This window comes from Trachypithecus francoisi, unplaced genomic scaffold, assembly GCF_009764315.1.
Source record: "Trachypithecus francoisi isolate TF-2019V2 unplaced genomic scaffold, Tfra_2.0 Contig01461, whole genome shotgun sequence".
In the NCBI taxonomy this organism is placed as follows: Eukaryota; Metazoa; Chordata; class Mammalia; order Primates; family Cercopithecidae; genus Trachypithecus; species Trachypithecus francoisi.
The window spans coordinates 10,678,909-10,699,224 of NW_022681433.1; the positions used below are offsets into that span (position 1 = coordinate 10,678,909).

At 35.4% G+C, this 20,316-nt stretch overlaps 1 protein-coding gene across 5 annotated transcripts in view; it reads right to left on the minus strand.

Moving 5' to 3' along the window:
- PDS5B (PDS5 cohesin associated factor B) overlaps positions 1-20,316 on the minus strand; it is a 184,404-nt gene that overhangs the window by 82,780 nt on the left and 81,308 nt on the right. For all 5 annotated transcript variants that reach the window (XM_033235594.1, XM_033235585.1, XM_033235601.1 and 2 more), the window contains exons 8-13: positions 16,160-16,300; positions 13,532-13,647; positions 10,568-10,662; positions 5,096-5,241; positions 1,629-1,780; positions 298-411 (exon numbers count right to left, since the gene is read on the minus strand). In XM_033235594.1, the coding sequence (XP_033091485.1) occupies positions 298-411; positions 1,629-1,780; positions 5,096-5,241; positions 10,568-10,662; positions 13,532-13,647; positions 16,160-16,300 (764 nt within the window). The remainder of the gene's footprint in view (positions 1-297; positions 412-1,628; positions 1,781-5,095; positions 5,242-10,567; positions 10,663-13,531; positions 13,648-16,159; positions 16,301-20,316) is intronic.

Genomic DNA, 20,316 nt, shown 5'->3' on the forward strand with positions numbered 1-20,316 from the left:
CAAAAAAGAATAGGTAAATCAACGTTTCTTGAGACACCAACAATATGAATAGAAAACTCATCCTAAAAGATTTCATGTCAATCAGCTCTATTTTTCAATTGCTTATGGCTTAATCTCATGTTTAAAGTGGTACTTTCTGAAAAAATAGCGAAGTATTATATTATGACATGGCCCTTTAAACAATGTTTACACTACATGTGAGTACAATGTAAAACACAGGTGTTTGTAGTTTCTTTTTGATAAAATCCAATATATTGCAAAAGATGAAAAGAACAGAGTTTGATATTTGAAACATACTTCACAGCATTTAAATCCAGTGTGGCATACAAGTAATATAAGCATTTCATCCGTTCCGTAGTTTCTAAATTGTGAGGAACCATGTATTGAGCAAAGATCCGTTCAACAAGTAACCTACAAAAAAGCAGAGAAGATATTGCAATGATTTTTTTTGTAATGTTCTAAAGTTATATATAAAATTCCAAAACTATGTAAAGAACATATATTAAAGAAGTTCCTGCTGCTCTGAGTGGAAATGAGATTTCCAAATCAAAACCTTCTATCTGCAGACAGAAGGGGACCAAAACAGGATTTAGCTGTATGTGCTGAAAACAGCCCTACACCCAGCTAAGACAATTACCAGCTTCAGGATGTTGGGCACATTATATATCAGGGATTTTTTCTTTATCTGTATAATGCAGAGTTTTAAAATATGACAGGTCCTTTCATATTTACAAGTTCTAAATTTCTAAGTCAAAACTAAAGAAACTCTGAAGATTCTTTTGCATTTTCATAGGCATCATCATGAAAACAGACCTGGCTAAAAGTACTAAAAAAAAGTCCTACAAAATCATAGTGTAATTCTTTGTGCACTGATGCCATACCCTCAAAAAGTACAAAAACGTCAATTTTATAAAAACATCTATAAAGTTTCATAGATAATCCAGTTTTTAGTATCTACGCCTCTTAAAATTTTTACTATGACCTGCTTCTTAATTTTCTCATTCTGATCTGCTACCGGCAAAATCATTTGGTTTCCACTAATCTATCAAATCATTTCAGACTGTAAGCAGGATTTAGAGCTCTATTAACTAATAAATGACTGCAGTCCATACAAGATCTAATCTGAGACTGGAATGGAAAAAATATTAAGATTATATTCAGATAACATGTTTTTTATATAAATTTATAAACTATTTTTTAGCCTTCAGTAGAAATTGTTTTTAAATGTGTAAAATCCAACAGGTTTTTAAAGTTTTATTTGAAAAAAATTAATGAAGATCCTTGTAACACAATTACCTATGAACTAAAATTATAACTATACACATACTTATTTTTAGATATTACTGTTCATATACAGTAATATCTGTATTTGAACATGGTATTCAAATATGATATGTATTTGTATCAGAATATGGAATGTAAAACCTATACCCATCCCTAAAGTTATATGTACATTACTGCTTCATTTATGGCTTGGATGGGAATGAGCCCAGTCACTCACTACCATTACCTTGTACTAAAAACTAAGGGAAAAGTGTAAGGTCATAAAGAAAATAGTTTGCATAAACCAATAAATCAAGTTATATAACACTCAAAGTCACCAAATATTTATAGTGTCCTTAACTTACCGATCATCAATACTATTTTGATAATATATATGTAGCAATTTGTCTTTGATCCATGCTATCTGTTTTGCGGCATCTTTTCCAGCTGCTGATTGTAAAGCGTATTTCTTATAAATCTGGGCAAGTCCCATCATGGCTTCTTTGCGTACTCTCCACTTAAAAACAAAAAGTTTTATTTATTTATTTTTTTTTTTGTCTTTTTTTTTTTTTTTCCTTTTTGTGGAGAACGGGGTCTCGCTGTTATTACCCAGGCAGGTCTCGAACTCCTGGGCTCAAGCTATCCTCCCGCCTCTGCCTCCCTGAGAGCTGGGATTACAGGCGTGAGCCACCGCGCCCGGCCCAAAAAGTTTTATTTATAATGTAAAAAGGCTTCCATTATATAAACTAAGGAAAGTCTAGTTTCCTAGTTTTGTGTTTTCCTTCCCTTTACATATTTTTTTCAGGTCTCAGATACTAAATATCAATTTATAATTACTATATTTTAAAAAGCACACAACTATCACATAAATATTTCTACTATGTAAAGTATGGGAGAAAAATCAACATGTGTAAAGAACTTTAACATTTTAATGTCTTAAACCTATCATCTATGCCTGAAAACAAAAGCTAATCACACTCTATATATTGTGACTTAAAATTGGTGAGGAAAAACAAGCTACCAAAATTTTTGTTCATGCGTTTTTAGAGACAGGGTCTCTGTTGCCCAGGTTGGAGAGAAGTGGTGCAATCACAGCTCACCAAAGCCTCAAACAACTGGGCTCAAGCAATCCTTCCACCTCAGCCTCCCGAGTAGCTGGGACTACAGGCATACAATGCTGCACCTAGCTAATTTTTTATTTTTGTTTTTTGTAGAAACAGGGTCTCACTATGGTGCCCAGGCTAGTCTCGAAATCCTGGCCTCAAGCAAACTTCCCACCTCAGCTTCCTAAAATGCTGGGATTACAGGAATGAGCCATTGCAGCCAGCTCAAGAAAGTAAACATTAAAAGACAAAGACAGAATTAAATGGATAAACTGTGACCCATCCCTCACAGTTTTTTTCTTAATTAGGGTCTATATTGAGCATACTTACACTATTACAAATAATAGTAATTAAGATGTATTAAAGGCATGTGATATTGGCTTTATCAAATGCTGAATGTAAAAATACTTATCAGTGGTCCATTCTGTACATCTGGGACTGAGTTGAAGTATAAGGGAAACGTATTCAACTTTTTCTTAAACAAGTGTATATTTGTTACAGTGCATCTGGCATTCATCATCTTAGAATAAGTTCATTCTTTAATTTTATATAAACACAGCACTGTAATCAAAAGGAAGCTGGTAACGTTGAAAACATCATGAATCTGCAGAGATTATTAATTTTTTCCTTTATGGTCCTTTTTCCTTTGCTATAGTCTGTCGTTCATAGCAACAAATTATTCCCTTGGTTTTTCTTTCACTTAAGTACAGTATATTAAGAATAGTTCTTGTCTCATTCATCCACCAACTACATACTGAAATAAAAAACTTCTACAAATCTTAAAAAGATTTCAGGCCAGTCATGGTGGCTCATGCCTGTAATCCTAACACTTTGGGAGGCCGAGGTGGGAGGATGGCTTGAGACCAGGAATTCCAGACCAGCCTAGGCAACGTAACGAGACCCTGTCTTTAAGTTAAAAAAAAAAAAAAAAAATTGGCCAGGCATTGTGGCACATGCCTGTAGTCCCACCTACTCAGGAGGCTGAGGTGGGAGGACTGTTGGAGCCCAGGTCAAGGCTGCAATGAGCCATGACGGCACCACTGCACTCCAGCCTGGGTGACAAAAGGAGACTTTGTCTCAAAAAACTAAATATGATTTCAATTTGTTTACAAAAACTTTGTATCTCTAACTCCCTATGTTATCTCTAACTCTTAATTCCCTCTTCTTCAAAGAGAATTTAAAGATATTCTTTATATTCTAATATTACCAAGAACATATATATAGTCAATTATTTTTCAGTGCTCAATTTTTATATGAATGAATCAAGCAACCATACAATGAACATAACATGATGATCAAAAATATACATTATGATCCCAACAATACACAAAAACAGCTCAAATTCTAAGTCTAGCTGAGAAAAAAGTCATTTAGAAGGCTATGAACAATGCAAATATCCTTTCCCTCCATGCCTTTTGGCCCTTTTCACTAATTAATACCACAATGAAGTATTCAACGAAGATAAGTCTAAATTTATCAGTCAAAATAAATTGTTCTGGATACCTATAGATTTGAAAGGAAAACCATGTGCTTCTTGCCCATTTATCCTCCACGCACAACCAGCAATACCAAGGAGAGTATTAAACAAGGGAGATGGCACGATCAACCTGTTACAATGTTGTTGTTTTTTTTTTTTTTTTTTTTTTGTGAGAAGGAATCTCGTTCTGCTGTCGCCCAGACTGGAGTGGCACAATCTCAGCTCACTGGAAGCTCCACCTCCCAGGTTCATGCCATTCTGCCTCAGCCTCCCAAGTAGCTGGGACTACAGGCGCCCGCCACCACGCCCGGCAAATTTTTTGTATTTTTAGTAGAGATAGGATTTCACCTAGTTAGCCAGGATGGTCTCAATCGCCTGACCTCATGATCCGCCCACCTCAACCTCAGCCTCCCAAAGTGCTAGGGTTACAGACGTGAGCCACCGCGCCCGGCCTACAATGTTTTAAAGAATTTACCTAGTCAAAGCTATTCCAACAACCAACAGGCAGGCCTCCCACTTCGTTTGCTAATTAGCACTTAAGTCAAAAAGTCTCATCCTTCACCAAAATTACTCTTATGCCTAAATGAGGCTTAGATACTATTATGGCCAATCAGGAGGGAATGAACATCCATTGAAGTATTTCCTGAGTGCCTAATATATTCCATGCAGTATGAAACACAAACATAACAAGATACAGTCCTCTCAAGTTCATTGATTAATGAGTGGAGCTAGTGGGTACTCATTCAAAAAAGCTGGCTTGAGGTCACAGAAAATAGGCTAGAAGCATGGCACTCTATCCGGTTTAGCTTTTTTAAGTTGAAAACATCTTTCATTTTCTATTCCATGTTAATTATAATGCAATCAGCTAGACAACTACCAATTCACACCCATATAACAACAATAGCCCTGAAAGAAGAAAGAAAAAGAAGAGTCAACAACATAAAAGAAGTTGTATCTCAGGCTTTTACGAAAGTCCCTTATCATTAACACTGGTATACAGGCTAAACATCTGACTACCATTAAGAGCTGTCTTATTTTCAGGATTAGAATAAATATCTTTAATGAAGAAAAACTGATACAATTTAATATAACAAAAAGTAAAACCTCATAAAGATAATTTTAAATATTAAAATGCCTCCACTCCCCTAAAAAAGGCTAATTATATTTAAATATATATTTAAATATATTTTCAAATACTGTTAAACTTCAAGTATTAAAAATGAAAACTTAGTAATTATTTATTCGTACTTACTCGTTTGTCTAATGTTCTCTCTCTCACAAAATTAAGTAAGTGATCATTGACCAGAAGAATATCCTTTTTAGCAGCTGTAACTATTGACACAATAACATCATGTCTAATAGCTTCCTCAGGGTCATGTGACCTCACTTTAAGATACTCTGAAAGATAACATTTTATTACAATGGAAACTTTAATAACTAAAACGTTTTTAAAACACTGCATGATACCCTTGAAAATCAGCCTTAGCAAAACAATACCTAAGTAGAAGTTTCAAGAAAATTAAGAGCCCAGAAAGGAAGGCAAGGAAGAAAGAAGGAAAATTAGTTCTTCAGTCAAAAAACAGTAGTGACATCCAACTGAGTAGTAAGAGCCTCCTCTCCACTTGGTAGATTGGGTACTGAAGAATTCACTAACCTGACTGGGCGCGGTGGCTCACGCCTGTAATTCCAGCACTTTGGGAGGCTGAGGCAGGCAGATCACTTGAGGTCAGGAGTTCGAGACCAGCCTGACCAACATGGAGAAACCCCGTCTCTACTAAAAATACAAAATTATCTAGGCATGGTGGCGCATGCCTGTGATCCCAGCTACTTGGGAGGGTGAGGCAGGAGAATCACTTGAACCCAGAAGGGAGAGGCTGCGGTGAGCTGAGATTGCACCATTGCACGCCAGCCTGGGCAACAAGAGCGAAGCTCCGTCTCAAAAAAAAAAAACCAAAAAAAAAAAAAAAAACATTTAAAAGGTCGGGCGTGGTAGCTCACTGAGCCTGTAATCCCAGCACTTTGGGAGGATGAGGTGGGTGGATCACCTGACGCCAGGAGACCAGTCTGGTCAACATGGTGAAACCCCATCTCTACTAAAAATGCAAAAAAATTAGCCAGGCGTGGTGGCAGACAGCTGTAGTCCCAGCTACTCGGGAGGCTGAGGAAGGAGAACCACTTGATCCCAGGAAATGGAGGTTGCTGTGAGCTGAGATCGTGCCACTGTACTCCAGCCTGGGTGACAGGGTGAGACTCTGTCTCAAAAAACAAAAAAACAAAAAAAACACAAACAAAAGTTTTTTAAAGGGGACAAATAACAAGAGAAGAGATCACAACAAGAGATCACAGCAAGAGATGTGTCAACAAAATTTTGGCAGATGGACAACAAGTAAATGTCACAGGACAAAGGAAAAGGATGAAACCCAAACGGGAAAGAAAACAATAAATAAGCTTATTTCCAGAAAGAACACTGAAAACATTTAAAATAGTTTAAGAACCTATAAGAATGGCTGAAAACATAAAATGCTGTCAAGGATGCTAAATGACTGGAACTCTCATTCATTTCTGGGACAAATGTAAAACACCATAACTAATATGGAGAACTGGTTTCACTGTCTCTTATAAAGTTAAACACATATCTACACTATGACCAGCAACTTCATTACTGTTTGCAAAAAGAAATAAAAACATAAGCCCACAGAAATCCTTGTACAAGGCTATTCACAGTAATCACTATTAACAGCCCCAAATCAGAAACAACCCAGATAACCATCAAAAGAAGAAGGAAACAAATTATGATATATTCATACAACAGAATAATAACAATAAAGAATAAACAATACAGGATAAATTTCAAAAACATGTTATGTGAAAGCAGACAGATCTCTCTCTCCATTCCCCACCCTCAAAAAGAATAGTATACACTGTATGATTCAACATATATGAAACTCAAAAACAGGCAAAACTAACCTACAGAAATAGAAATCAGAAAACGATGACAGAACTAACTGGAAGGGGATACAAGGAGACTTTTTGGCATCATGGAAATTCACTGTCTCTTCAAACATCAAACTGAACACTTAGGATCTGTACATTTTAAGTTAATTACACTTCTTTTTTAAATTAAAAAAAAAAAGAAACTGTAGAACAGACTCTGATATTTTCTCTAAAATACAGATAAATGTGAGTTAGGTGTTCAGGTAGTCATCCAAATACTTTACCAATCAGGATTCACAGAGCTTTCCATATCCCCCTGTGGCAGACAATAATTGAGTAACTTGTGGAGGCATCTGTTATCTCTGTATGTCATATCCAAACATTTAAATATTAAAATATATACTACTTTATTATAAACTACTTCCCTTTGGTTTCTCCTGTATATTACAAATAGGGCAATTAATTTTTTAACTTTTTTAAGTGGATTGTTTTATCTATTCATTTTATTTAAGGATCTCAAAGGGAGAATTACAAATTATTTGCTTAAAAAGGGAGGACTGGCTCTGATGAGGTTGAGAAGCACTATAATACTATAATATAAGGTTCACATGTAGAAAGTGCAATGAGTCAGGAATGAAGCTGGAGAAATTTAAAATGGAACAGGGTATATGGGGTTTAAAAGAAAATAACTGAAGATGTGATTGAAACTAATAAAAAAAAAAAATCAAAACCTCACTTTTTTTTTTTTTGAGACTGAGTCTTGCTCTGTCGCCCAGGCTGGAGTGCAGTGGCATGATCTCTCAGCTCACCGCAACCTTTGCCTCCCAGGTTCAAGCAATTCTCCTGCCTCAGCCTCCGGAGTAGTTGGGATTACAGGCGTGCACCACCACACCCAGCTAATTTTTGTATTTTTTAGTAGAAACGGGGTTTCACCACGTTGGCTGGGCTGGTCTCAAACTCCTGACCTCAAGCGATCCACCTGCCTCGGCCTCCCAAAGTGCTGGGATTACATGCGTGAGCCCCCGCGTCCAGTCTCAAGCCTTACTCTTTCAAACAAAAGCAAGGATTGCTTTATTACTCTTACACTTTTATCACTTTCTCTAGCAGTAAAAACCTCTGAAACCTGCCGTCATATTTCAGGTAGGGGAGAAAGAAAGAATCATCTACAGAATGAGTTAAGAGAAGGATAAAGCAAGCCCTCATCTGTAGCAACAGCAAGTAGAAGTTAAAAAGCAAGAAACGACTGACTCTCTAAGGCTACTGGGAAAGAGGAGATGGGAAGCCAATATGAGCCTAAGAAGGAAAGGTATACATTGGCAGGATATTTCCAGCATTGCCTCTCTCCTGCTCAGTCAGTATAAATCCTCTGTGACCTATGTAACCTAACATGACAGCAAGTTCAACGAAAGAAAAATTCTATCTAGCCATGTACAAATCAATGGTGCACACTGTTACACGTTATCAATGGCAAAAAAGCAGGGGTCTGGTTTTAATAACTGAAACACATGGTTCAAATATTTCAATTAAAAAAATTCAAAATTAGCCTGGGCAACAGAGTAAGACCCTGTCTCTTAAAAAACAATTTAAAAATCACAACTAAGCAATACACCTTACTTTTAAAAAATTCAAAATCTAAAATGAAGGCATGAAAATAATAATGTAGTATAAATAAGTATTAAAATTATCATTTTGATTATATATCACTAAAATTTTCAAGAAAAAACATAAATTTTAAGAGAAATGTGAACAATTACTGCATACTGAATTATTTAAAATTATTTAAGCTCCTTAAAGATGAGTGATACAATTAAAAATATTTTGGAGATACAACACACCTAAATACTTCAGAGAACAAACCCAGTAGAATGGCACGAACAAGTAAGAGACAACGGGAAAAAAAAAAAAATAGGCTCTGAAAAACCAGATGAACAAATATAACCAACCTTGGATTCCCAAGAAAACAAAATCCTAAGCCAGTAGAAGAAAAACATGTCAACCAACTCAATATATACTACACTCTTCAAAAGGCATAGGAACTAGCAACAAGTACTTCTGGATCTTAAAACAAGGAAGAGAAGGAAGGACTGGGTGAAGGCTGTTTGAGAAATCCATTTAGGATACTGACCCTATTCCACAACAAAAGAAGTCTGGGGATAAATTCTATAATAAAAATATAAAACAGGAGCGCTAAACTGGGGGACACCAAACAGTTGAGGGCATGGATACTATACCCCAAAAGAGGATTATGTGACAACTAATCTGAAATGTGAATGCAGAAACCCATCATTCTTTTCCCAAACACATTAGTAACTCACCTTTAACTTCTAGATAAGATACTCTTCTATTGGAAATTTGACAGCATGAAGAGGAAGTATCTAAACTAAGGGCTCCCCAACAAACAACTCACTCTGATCACCTAAAAGTGAAGTTCAGAGTTGACAGACCCAACCATGTACTCAGAGTGTTCCAAATATTACAGCTTTTTATTCAGCCCCCAACTCTCACTCATGAGCAGATAGCCACAGATTGCCAATCATTTGAGGAAAGCATATACTCAGGGCTTTCCAAACAGCTTTTGATTTAGCGCCCCCACTCTTAATCATGAGCAGATGGCCTTGGATTGCCAATCATTTGAGCAAAGCCTTCAACATGGAACACAAAGACAAAAGCAAATATAAGGTGAAAAAAACAAATAAGCAGAATCAGATATTTTGGAAGAAAAAGATAAATTCCTCAAAAAACTACTATTGACACTCTCAAAGAAAATACTGTATTAGCAACACAAGAAAAGGATGCTAAAGAAAAACGAACATCCAGAGAAAAAGGGAAGGAGAAAGGGGAGGTGGAGAAACAGACACACACACAAACAAAGAGGAAAGGAGGGGAAAAAGAAAGGAGGAGGATGGAATGGGGAGAGCAAAGATAGGAGGATGAATGGATGACACTAAAGTCAATGCTATATAGCAGAAGCTCAGAGCAAGCAGTCTAAGGAGTACAGATGTGAGTAGGAAACCAGAAAGCTCCAAGTGGGATGTCTCCCAAAAAGGATGAAACTGGTAAAATATCTGCTTTTTTAAAATTATTATTATTTTTTTTTGAGACAGAGTTTCGCTCTTGTTGCCCAACGCACAATCTTGGCTCACTGCAACCTCTGCCTCCCAGGTTCAAGAGATTCTCCCGCCTCAGCCTCCCGAATAGCTGGAATTATAGGTGCATGCCACCACGCCCAGCTAATTTTTGTATTTTTAGTAGAGACAGGGTTTCATCATATTGGTGGGGCTGGTCTCAAACTCCTGACCTCAGGTGATCCACCTGCCTTGGCCTGTGCTCAGCCTGAAGCTAGAATTTCTACGGCATAGTTCCCATGTAGGCTGGAAGCATCTACGAAAATGTCTATCTCCAGGAACAATTATTAGTTTCTTAGTTTAAGGACCATTCTAAACTTATTTTAGACATTTGGATTTAAACAGGTCTTGGCTTTGACTAGATCATAAGACTAATGTTCTTTAATATTTTAAGAACTTAGGTGAGTCATGGTAAACTAATTTAGCCAAGGGAGAAGGACAGCTTGAGTTCAGGAGTTCTAGGTAAGCTTGGGCAACATAGCAAGACCTTGACTCTATTTAAAAAAAAAAAAAAATCTAGCTTCAGAGAACAACTTCCATGACCTTAAACTAAAACAAAACTTCACCTACTGTCCCCCAAAAAAGAGATTTTTTTTTCCCTATGAAACTTATTTTTTTCCACTGAGGAGCATGTAAGAATATTTGCTGTTACATATATATAGTACCTGTTAAGTCCTTTGCTAAATCAGGATGGTTCATGAGACAATGGCTAGCAAATTTCACACATTCCAGGCGGATCGGTACATGGATATCATTAAACCTGATAAAATATAAAGGCACAGAGTGATCTTTAAAATAAGAGAAACAGACATGCATTAAATCTGTACCCAATTTACAGTTTTCTAATGAAAGAAAAAAAAAAAGTTTATGAAGGAAAATGTAAAGTAGAACCCAAATCATTTTATAAAGTTTCTGATACAAGATGTATGTCTGAATGCTCTGGAACCTCTATATAAACTAGGGCAATCTCCTGTGAGAGCTATCTGATTTTAAGGAACCTGATTAAACCATATACATTAGGCTCAAATATAAGAATGACAAAAAATTTCCTATAAACATTATACTTTCAAATACATCTATTTATGCAAGTGTGCATACACAGTTCATAGAAATACCATAAATCCCAAACTATGTTTGAAAGAAAACTTTCCCTAAAGTATTCCTTTTAAAATATAGGGCATTCACTAATGTATGGCAGATCTCACACTAAACCCTATAGGATATTACATGACTCTAAAAGTGTACCCAAATTACTACTATCCAATTAATCATCACAATTATTATATTGCCACTAATGGCAAAACCACTTTTTACATTACATCTGTAAATATGTATGTATCCCTAAAAAGTTAAAATTCTTTGGTTGATATGTCACTTAAGCCTCTTTTAATCTTTTGTTTTCCCTCCAACTCTTTTTTTTTTCCTGTAATTTGCTAGAGCAACTGCTGTGTGTGTGTATGGTTTTATTCCATAATTTAGATTTTGCTAATTGTATCATTCTGATATGAATTAACAGGCTCCTCTCTCTTCTAAATCCGGTAAACTGGTAGTTAGATCTAAAGACTTGATCATATTTGGGTCAATTTATTTTTGCCAGACTACCAAAATACCATAGAGGGTATTGTGTTCCTCCATCAGGAAGCACATGATGTTGAGCTGTCTCTCAACCACTGATGTTCAGTCTGTATACGTTACTTGTATCACAGAAGGTAAAATAGTAATTAAAAAAAATTAAGTATCAAGAACATTAAAGTGAAGCCAAAATTTTTCCATTCGATATTTTCATATGTCTTAATTCTATGAAATCAAAAGGCTCCCAAATCTTACATCATTCAATACCTAAGAAACAAAATTTAGCATTATAAAGGAGAGGGAAAAAGTCTTCAAAATCAGCACCAAATTACTCATAAAAATTAGAAAAAAGCTTATGCTCTATGAAGTATACCTCCCCTCCCAAAAGTTATAAAATCTAGCCTCTGGTCCCTTCCTGAGTGTTTTGAATTCAGGTACTCAATCCTATATACTTTACCATTTCTTAGGTAAACATGCACCTTACAACAATTAAAAATAAATATACTAAGATGTCTTTTAAAAGACTAACTCCTTAAAGTTGGTGTTACTTAATACTGTGTAAGTTTTATGTCATTAATATTAAAAGGAAAAATTACAATATGATAGAAAGGTGATATACACATTTACATTAGGATTTCTCCAGTTAAAAACCAATAAAATACATCCCGGCTAATCCAAGTCTTAATTTAAAGATATAATAAATATCTATATAGTAAAAGCATTTTTGTTTTAAAATATTAAATAAAATAAACTTTAAATTGAGTTGCATAATTTAAACTGATATTCTTCCCTACTGTCTAAAAACTTTCCATTGTATTTAAAAGAAAAAAGTTGGCTTAACTTGACTCACTGAATATAATTATTGAGCTAAATAAGAATCAAGAAATCAGACTAGAGATTTGAAGCTTAACAAACACTTATTACATCTTATATCCTCATTTAACAAATCAGAAAATTGAGACCAAAATATGAAATTTACTGTAATCACTGACAGTTTTTATTAAAATGAAAAGAAAGTGGTGATACTATTGCAAATATTTCAACACAAAGAAAATAAAATCAGAGTCTTTAAATCTTTTTTTTTTTTTTTTTTTTTTTGGAGACAGTCTCGCCGTCGCCCAGGCTAGAGTGCAGTGGCAAGATCTCGGCTCACTGCAAGCTCCACCTCCCGGGTTCACGCCATCCTCTCAGCTTCCCGAGTAGCTGGGACTACAAGCGCTGCCACCACGTCTGGTTAATTTTTTTCTATTTTTAGTAGAGACGAGGTTCACTCATGTTAGCCAGGATGGTCTCGATCTCCTGACCTCGTGATCCGCCAGCCTCAGCCTCCCAAAGTGCTAGGATTACAGGTGTGAGCCACTGCGCCCAGCCAGATCGTACTTGTTTCTTTATAACTTAACTGCATTATTTGTTATGAGAATAATTTGAGGGGAAAAATTCTCTTTTTTTCTGAGTCAAAGCAAGTTTCAGCCAAGGCATTTGTCGGGCTTTTAATATTTCAAGGAGAGGGATCTCTTTAGAAAAGGTAATGAAATGAATACCTCTCACAGAACAGTGACATACACAAACACACTCAAACTTTTGCAACCATTTCAGGGATTTTGTGCATCATTCAAACCATGCAAGGAATCCAGGCCATCATTTCCTTTAACTGAGAAATACAGAAAGGAGGTTAGGAAGAGAAATATAAATAGTAATTTCTTTATTCACTCTGTGAATATTATTATCCTGTCAATATCTCCAAACAACCTAATTAATTTTAATTAATTTGTGGAGGGGCTCTATCTCCCAAAGAGGTATTTTCAGTTGGAATTAAACACTGCCTTAAAGTAGTAATATTTACCTCATGGTCATAATACCCTAAGAGATAGCTTTAAAATGTATTATCTTTTAAAAATTACTGAGGATAAAGACTAAAAGAGTAATTATAAATATAGCCAGTCATTAACAACTTTCAAAACTTCCAGAGAACACAGTTTAAACGTGGATAATTTTTTTTTAAAAAACGGTCAGCAGAATCATGTATTACTTTTAAATGGGAAACCAAAATCATATACCTGCCCAAGTAGCACTGCCAAAGTGGCTTGTTTTGAGAAGCCAATTCCGAATCCTTTGCCCCAAACATTTTTGCCAGTAGTTTAACAACTTGTAGGCGCTCCTCATTATCATTGCTCTAAAATAAAACACAATCACAGCTTTAAAACCATGCAGTAGATATTCAGAATAAGGCTGCCCATTCTTTGCCACGATTTCCCTGATGCTCCAATTCCACAGAAAATCTTTCATGAACTCTAAATGAAAAATTACATAAAAATGCTCACTTTACTTCTCACAAAATTAAATGTCATCATAAATGCTCTAATTATCTCAAATTCCATTAAAGAAGTACCCTTTCATGAAAATACATCTTTCAAGTCTGTTCCAATGTTAGAAGCCACTCCTACAATTAAAGTTTATTTCTATTCAGAGTCAAAATAAACTCTTATAAAACCTACCCAGGACCCTTGAAAAACTATGTGTGGTTTTTCACAACGGACACTGACAGAGGCCAGGCCTATAGAAAACAGAAAACTCTGTGTGAATATACTTTTTAGCTCTGTTAGTATGTGCTAAAGTCTCCCAGTAAGACACTTCATCTACATAGACCAGATTTCTAAAAGGAGCTCAACAGTAAAAAGAAGAGGACTTAAACCTGTGAAAACTCAAATTTCTTTTATATACTACACTGGGGGCACCCTAGGGACGTGAATTCAATTTTACTACTGATTTTGGCACTGCCAACAAATGACTCAATGGATAAGTGAATGAGCCAGTCACAATACTAGACTTGAACATAAAGTGTGGGAATCGGGTATATCAAAAGGCATTGATATTCAAGGTACTATGGAAATGTCACTACACAAACTGTTTTTAAATTTTCAACCAATGCCACAACCTGCCATGCCAAGAGCCCCCACAATATGACCTAACTCGTCTCTATTATTTCTCTCTTTATTCCTCTAAGTAATTATATCTCAAGCCTGGCTGTACATTAGAATCATCTCAAAACTTAAAAAAAAAATTAAAACAAGAAGAAAAACAACAACAACAAAAAAAAAAAACCTCAATTCCCCAAAACTCTGAATCAGCTAGTCTGGTTTAGTGCCTGGACAGCTATTTCTTTAAGTCTTAACAAGCAAAGATTCTAATATGCAGCCAGGAGTGATTTAAACTTACTTTATGCTATCTTCCAATTATAATTCTTTGTGTTCCACGAATTCACCCGGAACCTTCCTACCTCTATATGCTTCTGCATGCTGTTTCCTTTGCTTCAATTGTACGCTGTTTGTATCTCTTATGACACTTATAATATCTGGCCTCATATTAGATCTGGATTTTTTTCCTCTTCCTCTCATACTAGATGTTAAGTTTGCTGAAAGCAGGGATGATAATTTCTTTATTTTTGTATTTCTCATAGTGTGTAGGAACATGCATAGCATTTACTCAATATCTTTACTAGAGAAAATCATATAAACCAACAAATAATTAGAGGTGTGACTACCTGCTGCCTCACCCAAATCACTAACCACATTAACAAGGGGACAGGAAGGCCAGTTAATTGAATGGCTCATTTGAGAAACATACCAAAAACATACTCCAGAATATAAGAAGAATACTTATGTACTGGCTACTTGGGGTGTTCACACTACCAATGTGGACTGTTTTGTTTTTGAAAGAAAATCAAAAGTTTTAGATGCAAAACTCATTTAAGAACTTTTCTGGGTCCACAAAGATAAATAATTATAACTAGCTTTACTTAATCTTTTGTAATGATTTGAAAAAGAAAACTATATTATCCAATTCTGCAAATAAAGCTCAATTTTACAACATAATTTAATGTCAAAGCAGTTAGGAACATGCTACCAAAAAATTTCACTGGGTTGGGGGTGGTGTTTTTTGCCTGTAATGCCAACACTTTTGGGAGGTCAAGGCAAGTGGATTACTTGAGGTCAGGAGTTTGAGACCAGCCTGGCCAACATGGGGAAACCCTGTCTCTACCCAAAATATACAAAAATTAGCAGAGGTGGTGGCGCATGCCTGTAGTCCCAGCTACTTGGGAGGCTGAGGTGGAAGAATTGCTTGACCCCGACAGGCACAGGTTGCAGTGAGCAAAGATCACACCACTGCACTCCAACCTGGGCAACAAAACAAAAAAAATCCTCTCAAAAAATTAAAAAATCCACACAACTATATAAAAAGCAAACAAACTTGCAACATAAGCAACATGAGATAATATGCATAAAGGGAAAGCATTTCACACTATGTGGGTAACAAACTCTAAGCTATTTTTATGGCCTAAGTGGTCAAGGGAACTACTATAAACTGTGCCTTGAAAACATAAGCTTGATGTACAGCTAAGACTTCAAAAGTTAGTCAAATCCTAGAATTTATCTGGAAAATATCTGGAGGAAAATACCATCTTGCTAACCTTACTAATCATTTATTAAGCAGTTACTATTTGCTAGGCACCTGCCAGGCACTGAAGATTCACAGACAGACATGGCACAAATATGTGAAGAAATAATAGTAATACTCCCCCTTCATCTCTTACATTCAGTTAAAACTATTGTAAAAATTAAAAAGCTATAAATAATGCTCTTTGCTAATAACTTGGTTGGTAGAATCATATTATTTTTACAAGTTACCTTTAATTTAAATTCAAGCTGGGGTAAAACAGAGAGCAGCAAATGACTATCAATATTGTAGAGCTCCAAAATTAAGTCAAAGACATGCTCTGACAAATCGCTGATAGATGTTTTCCCAAGCATCAGAACCTGATTAAAAAACTTTTGAGAAAGAAAGCCTATCATTAGTAGAAAAACCAGAGACAAGATGAATGTTTTAAAAATCGTAATTATTTGATCAAATTCATCATTATTTTATACAAAATCAAACTAGGCATATCAAAATATTTTCTAACATTACATGGGAAACCAGTACAGGCTACAGGAAAAGATAAAACATGGAATCCATCTTGTATACAATAAAATAGACCAAAACATTTCAATAAACATTCTACTTTTCAAATATACTCTGCTCCCCATTATAATATTGGCTATATTCTATCCTATATTATTATTTGTGTATATTTCTGGATGGTTAATTTTATGTGTCAACTTGACTGCATTAAGGGATACCTAGAGAGCTGGTAAAGCATTGTTTCTGGGTGTGTCTGCAATGATGTTTGCAGAGGAGATTGGCTTATAGACTTAGTGGGAAAGATCTGCCCTCAGTATGGGCAGGCATCATCCAAATAGGCTTGAAGGCCCCATAAGGCAAAAGGAAGTGAATTCACTGTCTTCTGGATTGGGACATTCATTTCCTACCCTTGGACAGCAGCACTCCAGGTTTTCCTGCCTTCAGACTCCAGAAACTGCACCAGCGGCCCAGTCCCCTGCCAGGTTCTCAAGCCTTGCCTTCTGCCTCTGAGAGTAACACCACTGGCTTCCCTGGTTCTCCAGCCTGCAGACAGCCTACTCTTGGACTTCTCAGACTCTGTAATCTCATAAGTTAATTCCCCTAATAAATTCTCTCTCATACATATACATGTGTCTCTCAGTGTGTGTGTATTTATACACTATGTGTGAATATACACACACATATATGTGTATGTGTGTCTGTATATACATACACTCACTCACTATTGGCTATTTCTCTAGAAAACCCTGACTAAAACAATGTCTTAATCTCCCCAAGGGTGAGGGAAAATAGCCTGTTCACCTTAGTACATACATAAGAAAACATCATCCCATAGATACAGCCTTCTTACATTTTCATAGAAGGCAATTCTATGTTTGAAATATGTAATTTTTTACTTCTGATGAAAAACTACCTCTTTCTAATTCTTTGTCTTCTTTTACATTCTGATGTGTACATATCTACAGGGTTTACAACACTAATTAAAATCCAATTAAAAGCACACACAAACACAAGGAAAATCCAAATTTAAACAATTTTTCCCTACCATATAGCTAGCTCTAACTAGTTTCCACACTCAGATCATTTATCATATTACTACTGAAATTGGTAAAGATGCATGGCATAACTGTCAAGTTCCTTTCTATTTAAAACCTTCCAAAAACATAAACAGTTAACCAAAAGCATACCCCGCCATATATCCTTAATGGTTTCCTGAGTCTCAGAGGAGAAGGAGTCAAGGATTCTTTATACCATGCAAGCTGCCCTAATCTCTTCTGTGACAGTTAACACACAACTGGCTTAATTACACTTTAACTTTCTATACTGAGAGTACAGAGTGGAGAATTTCATATTTCTATGTCTTTTCTGCTTACTTTTACTTCTTGGGTTGCTTTTATGTGACTTTTTTAGGTCTATGAATCAGATTAGACTACCCAGACATGAAGAAAGAAGAACAAATTCTATTTTGCTATTCTTTCTTTATTGGTTTTAAAACGAACTTTTTTGTCCTTCCTATTTATCAATTTTACGGGAAGAGAATTTCATGACATCAAAGGTTAAATTCTTACTCAGGTTGAAAATAAAGTGGCTTTTTTGCTTCCATTCACAAATTTTCTCCTGCTTAACAAATAGCAAAATAAATATACCTATTTAATAAATAGTATTTTCCTTAATAAAGAACAAAAACCCTTCCCAATCTCACCATCAAAGTGGTCAAACCATCATCATCTTCTAACAGTCTGGGAAAAACTTATTTGAAAAATTAAGGAAAAAATTCATTCCCTGGTTTAATTTCTCACAAATTCCATTAAAAAACATGTATTGAACACTTTTATAATCTCCAAAAAGACAATGACCAAGTTGGTCTTCTCCAGTGTGTAAAAGCCTACCTAGCACAGTGCCTGATACAGAGGAGGCACACAATATATGTTTGGTAAATGAATAAAAAATACGCAAAAGACAGTATGATACAAATATGGGTAAAACAATCCAAGCCCTTCCTAAGGGCTGAAAATTTAGTGGAGGCAGATTTAGAATTGATTAAAATATTTCCTTCCTAAAATTCTTTCATTTACAAATGGGTAACTAATTACATACTATAAATTAATTTTTTTGTACAGCAAATGCCACCTAATGAAAGATGTCACCAGTCAGTAATAAATTCTACCTTAATTACAAATAAATTATGAAAAATGATTAATAAATTCTACCTTAAATATACATGGCTAATTTTAATTACAAAGTGCTTTCACATTAAATAACACATTCTCTACCACCACCCAAGCATTACAGGTGCAAAAACAGAGGCTCAGTGGAATTAAGCAATTTAACCAAATTTCACCTATTCCAACAAGGACTGGATGTACTTTTTTCAGTCCAACAAAATAATTTTTTGCCATATCCTAAAATTTGTGATAGAAAAAAGAACTGGTGAAAAATAACATCATTAAGAAGTGATGCATGTAGGAAATTTTTAGAATTATCACCAGGTACTTTTTGTTCTTGATATTCCATTTTACCTTTTAAACAAATATATATGTACTGCTCAGCTTCCTAGGTGGTTGTGTTACAACAAATTCTATTAAAAAAAAATAACCTAGGCTGGGCATGGTGGCTCACGCCTATAATCCTAACACTTTGAGAGGCTGAGGCAGGAGGATTGCTTGAGCACAGCAATTCAAGAACAGCATGGGCAACATGGTGAATGAAACCCTGTCTCTACAAAAAAATTTTTAAAAAAGGAAAAATTTGCCAGACATGGTGGTTCATTCCTGTAGTCCTAGCTACTCAGGGGGCTGAAGTAGGAGGATCACTTGAGCTTCAGAAGCAGAGGTTGCAGTGTGCCAAGATCACACCACTGAACTCCAGCCAGGGTGCCAGAGCAAGACTCTGTCTCAAACGACAACAACAAAAAAATTTAATAAATAAATAACCTATACCACCACAGTGATTTCTTGAGTCTTGATATGTAAGAAACACTATCTATTAAAAAAAAAAAAAAAAAAAGAATGTGTCTGTATGTGTGAATGAAAAAGAAAAACAGAAAAGAGAGAGAAGTGGGGTTATTATCTCAGTATCTTACTCCTATTTTTACTTGCTAATTCTCAACTAGGAAGATCAGTAAATAATGGCTTTTTCAGCTGTAAGTCCAAAAGGGCTAAGAATGATTTCTAACACTGAACTAATTTTACCCTACACAAGACAATTAAGTTCACTAGAAAGTGATTTTATATGTAATTATAAAGGTTTGAAATGGAAACCTAAGTAGACATAAAGGAACTAAAAGGAGGGAAAAAGCAATTTTTATTTCTTAGCTAACCTTCAAATAAGGCAAGGAACAAGAAAGCAGGAAGAAATAAGAAAATAGTGGACAAGGTACTGGGAGAAAGTATATATAATTCAAGGTGTGCTCAGAACACTCTGCTTGGCCCCTGCTCCTCAGCTTTTGATATAGATATAATATGAAAGTTTGGGGAGTTCACGGGGGAAGGATTCTATTTCTGCACATAAGAATAACAGGAAATTAACACAAGGTGTAAGTGATAGAGAAATGTGTTTACCTTGATGTATTCTGGGATTGTTAAAAATATTTCCTCAGCCTTTTTTTCTTTTACTTCCATTATAAATATTTTCAAACATACAAAATTATAACGAACCTAATCACCTAACTCTAATAAGTATCATCATTTATTGTGGGTTTTTTCCTTTAATTGCCCCAATCAAATATTGATTTTCCCCAATCAGAGTAGAGATATCAATATGGTACAGTGATCTTTTCTTATTTTTGTGCCAGAAAAAGAAACCAAAATAAGATGTGTTCCCCCTTGACCGCCCAAAAAAAAAACAGAAGAGAAAAAAAGAAACTGGCTTAGCAAAATGAGTT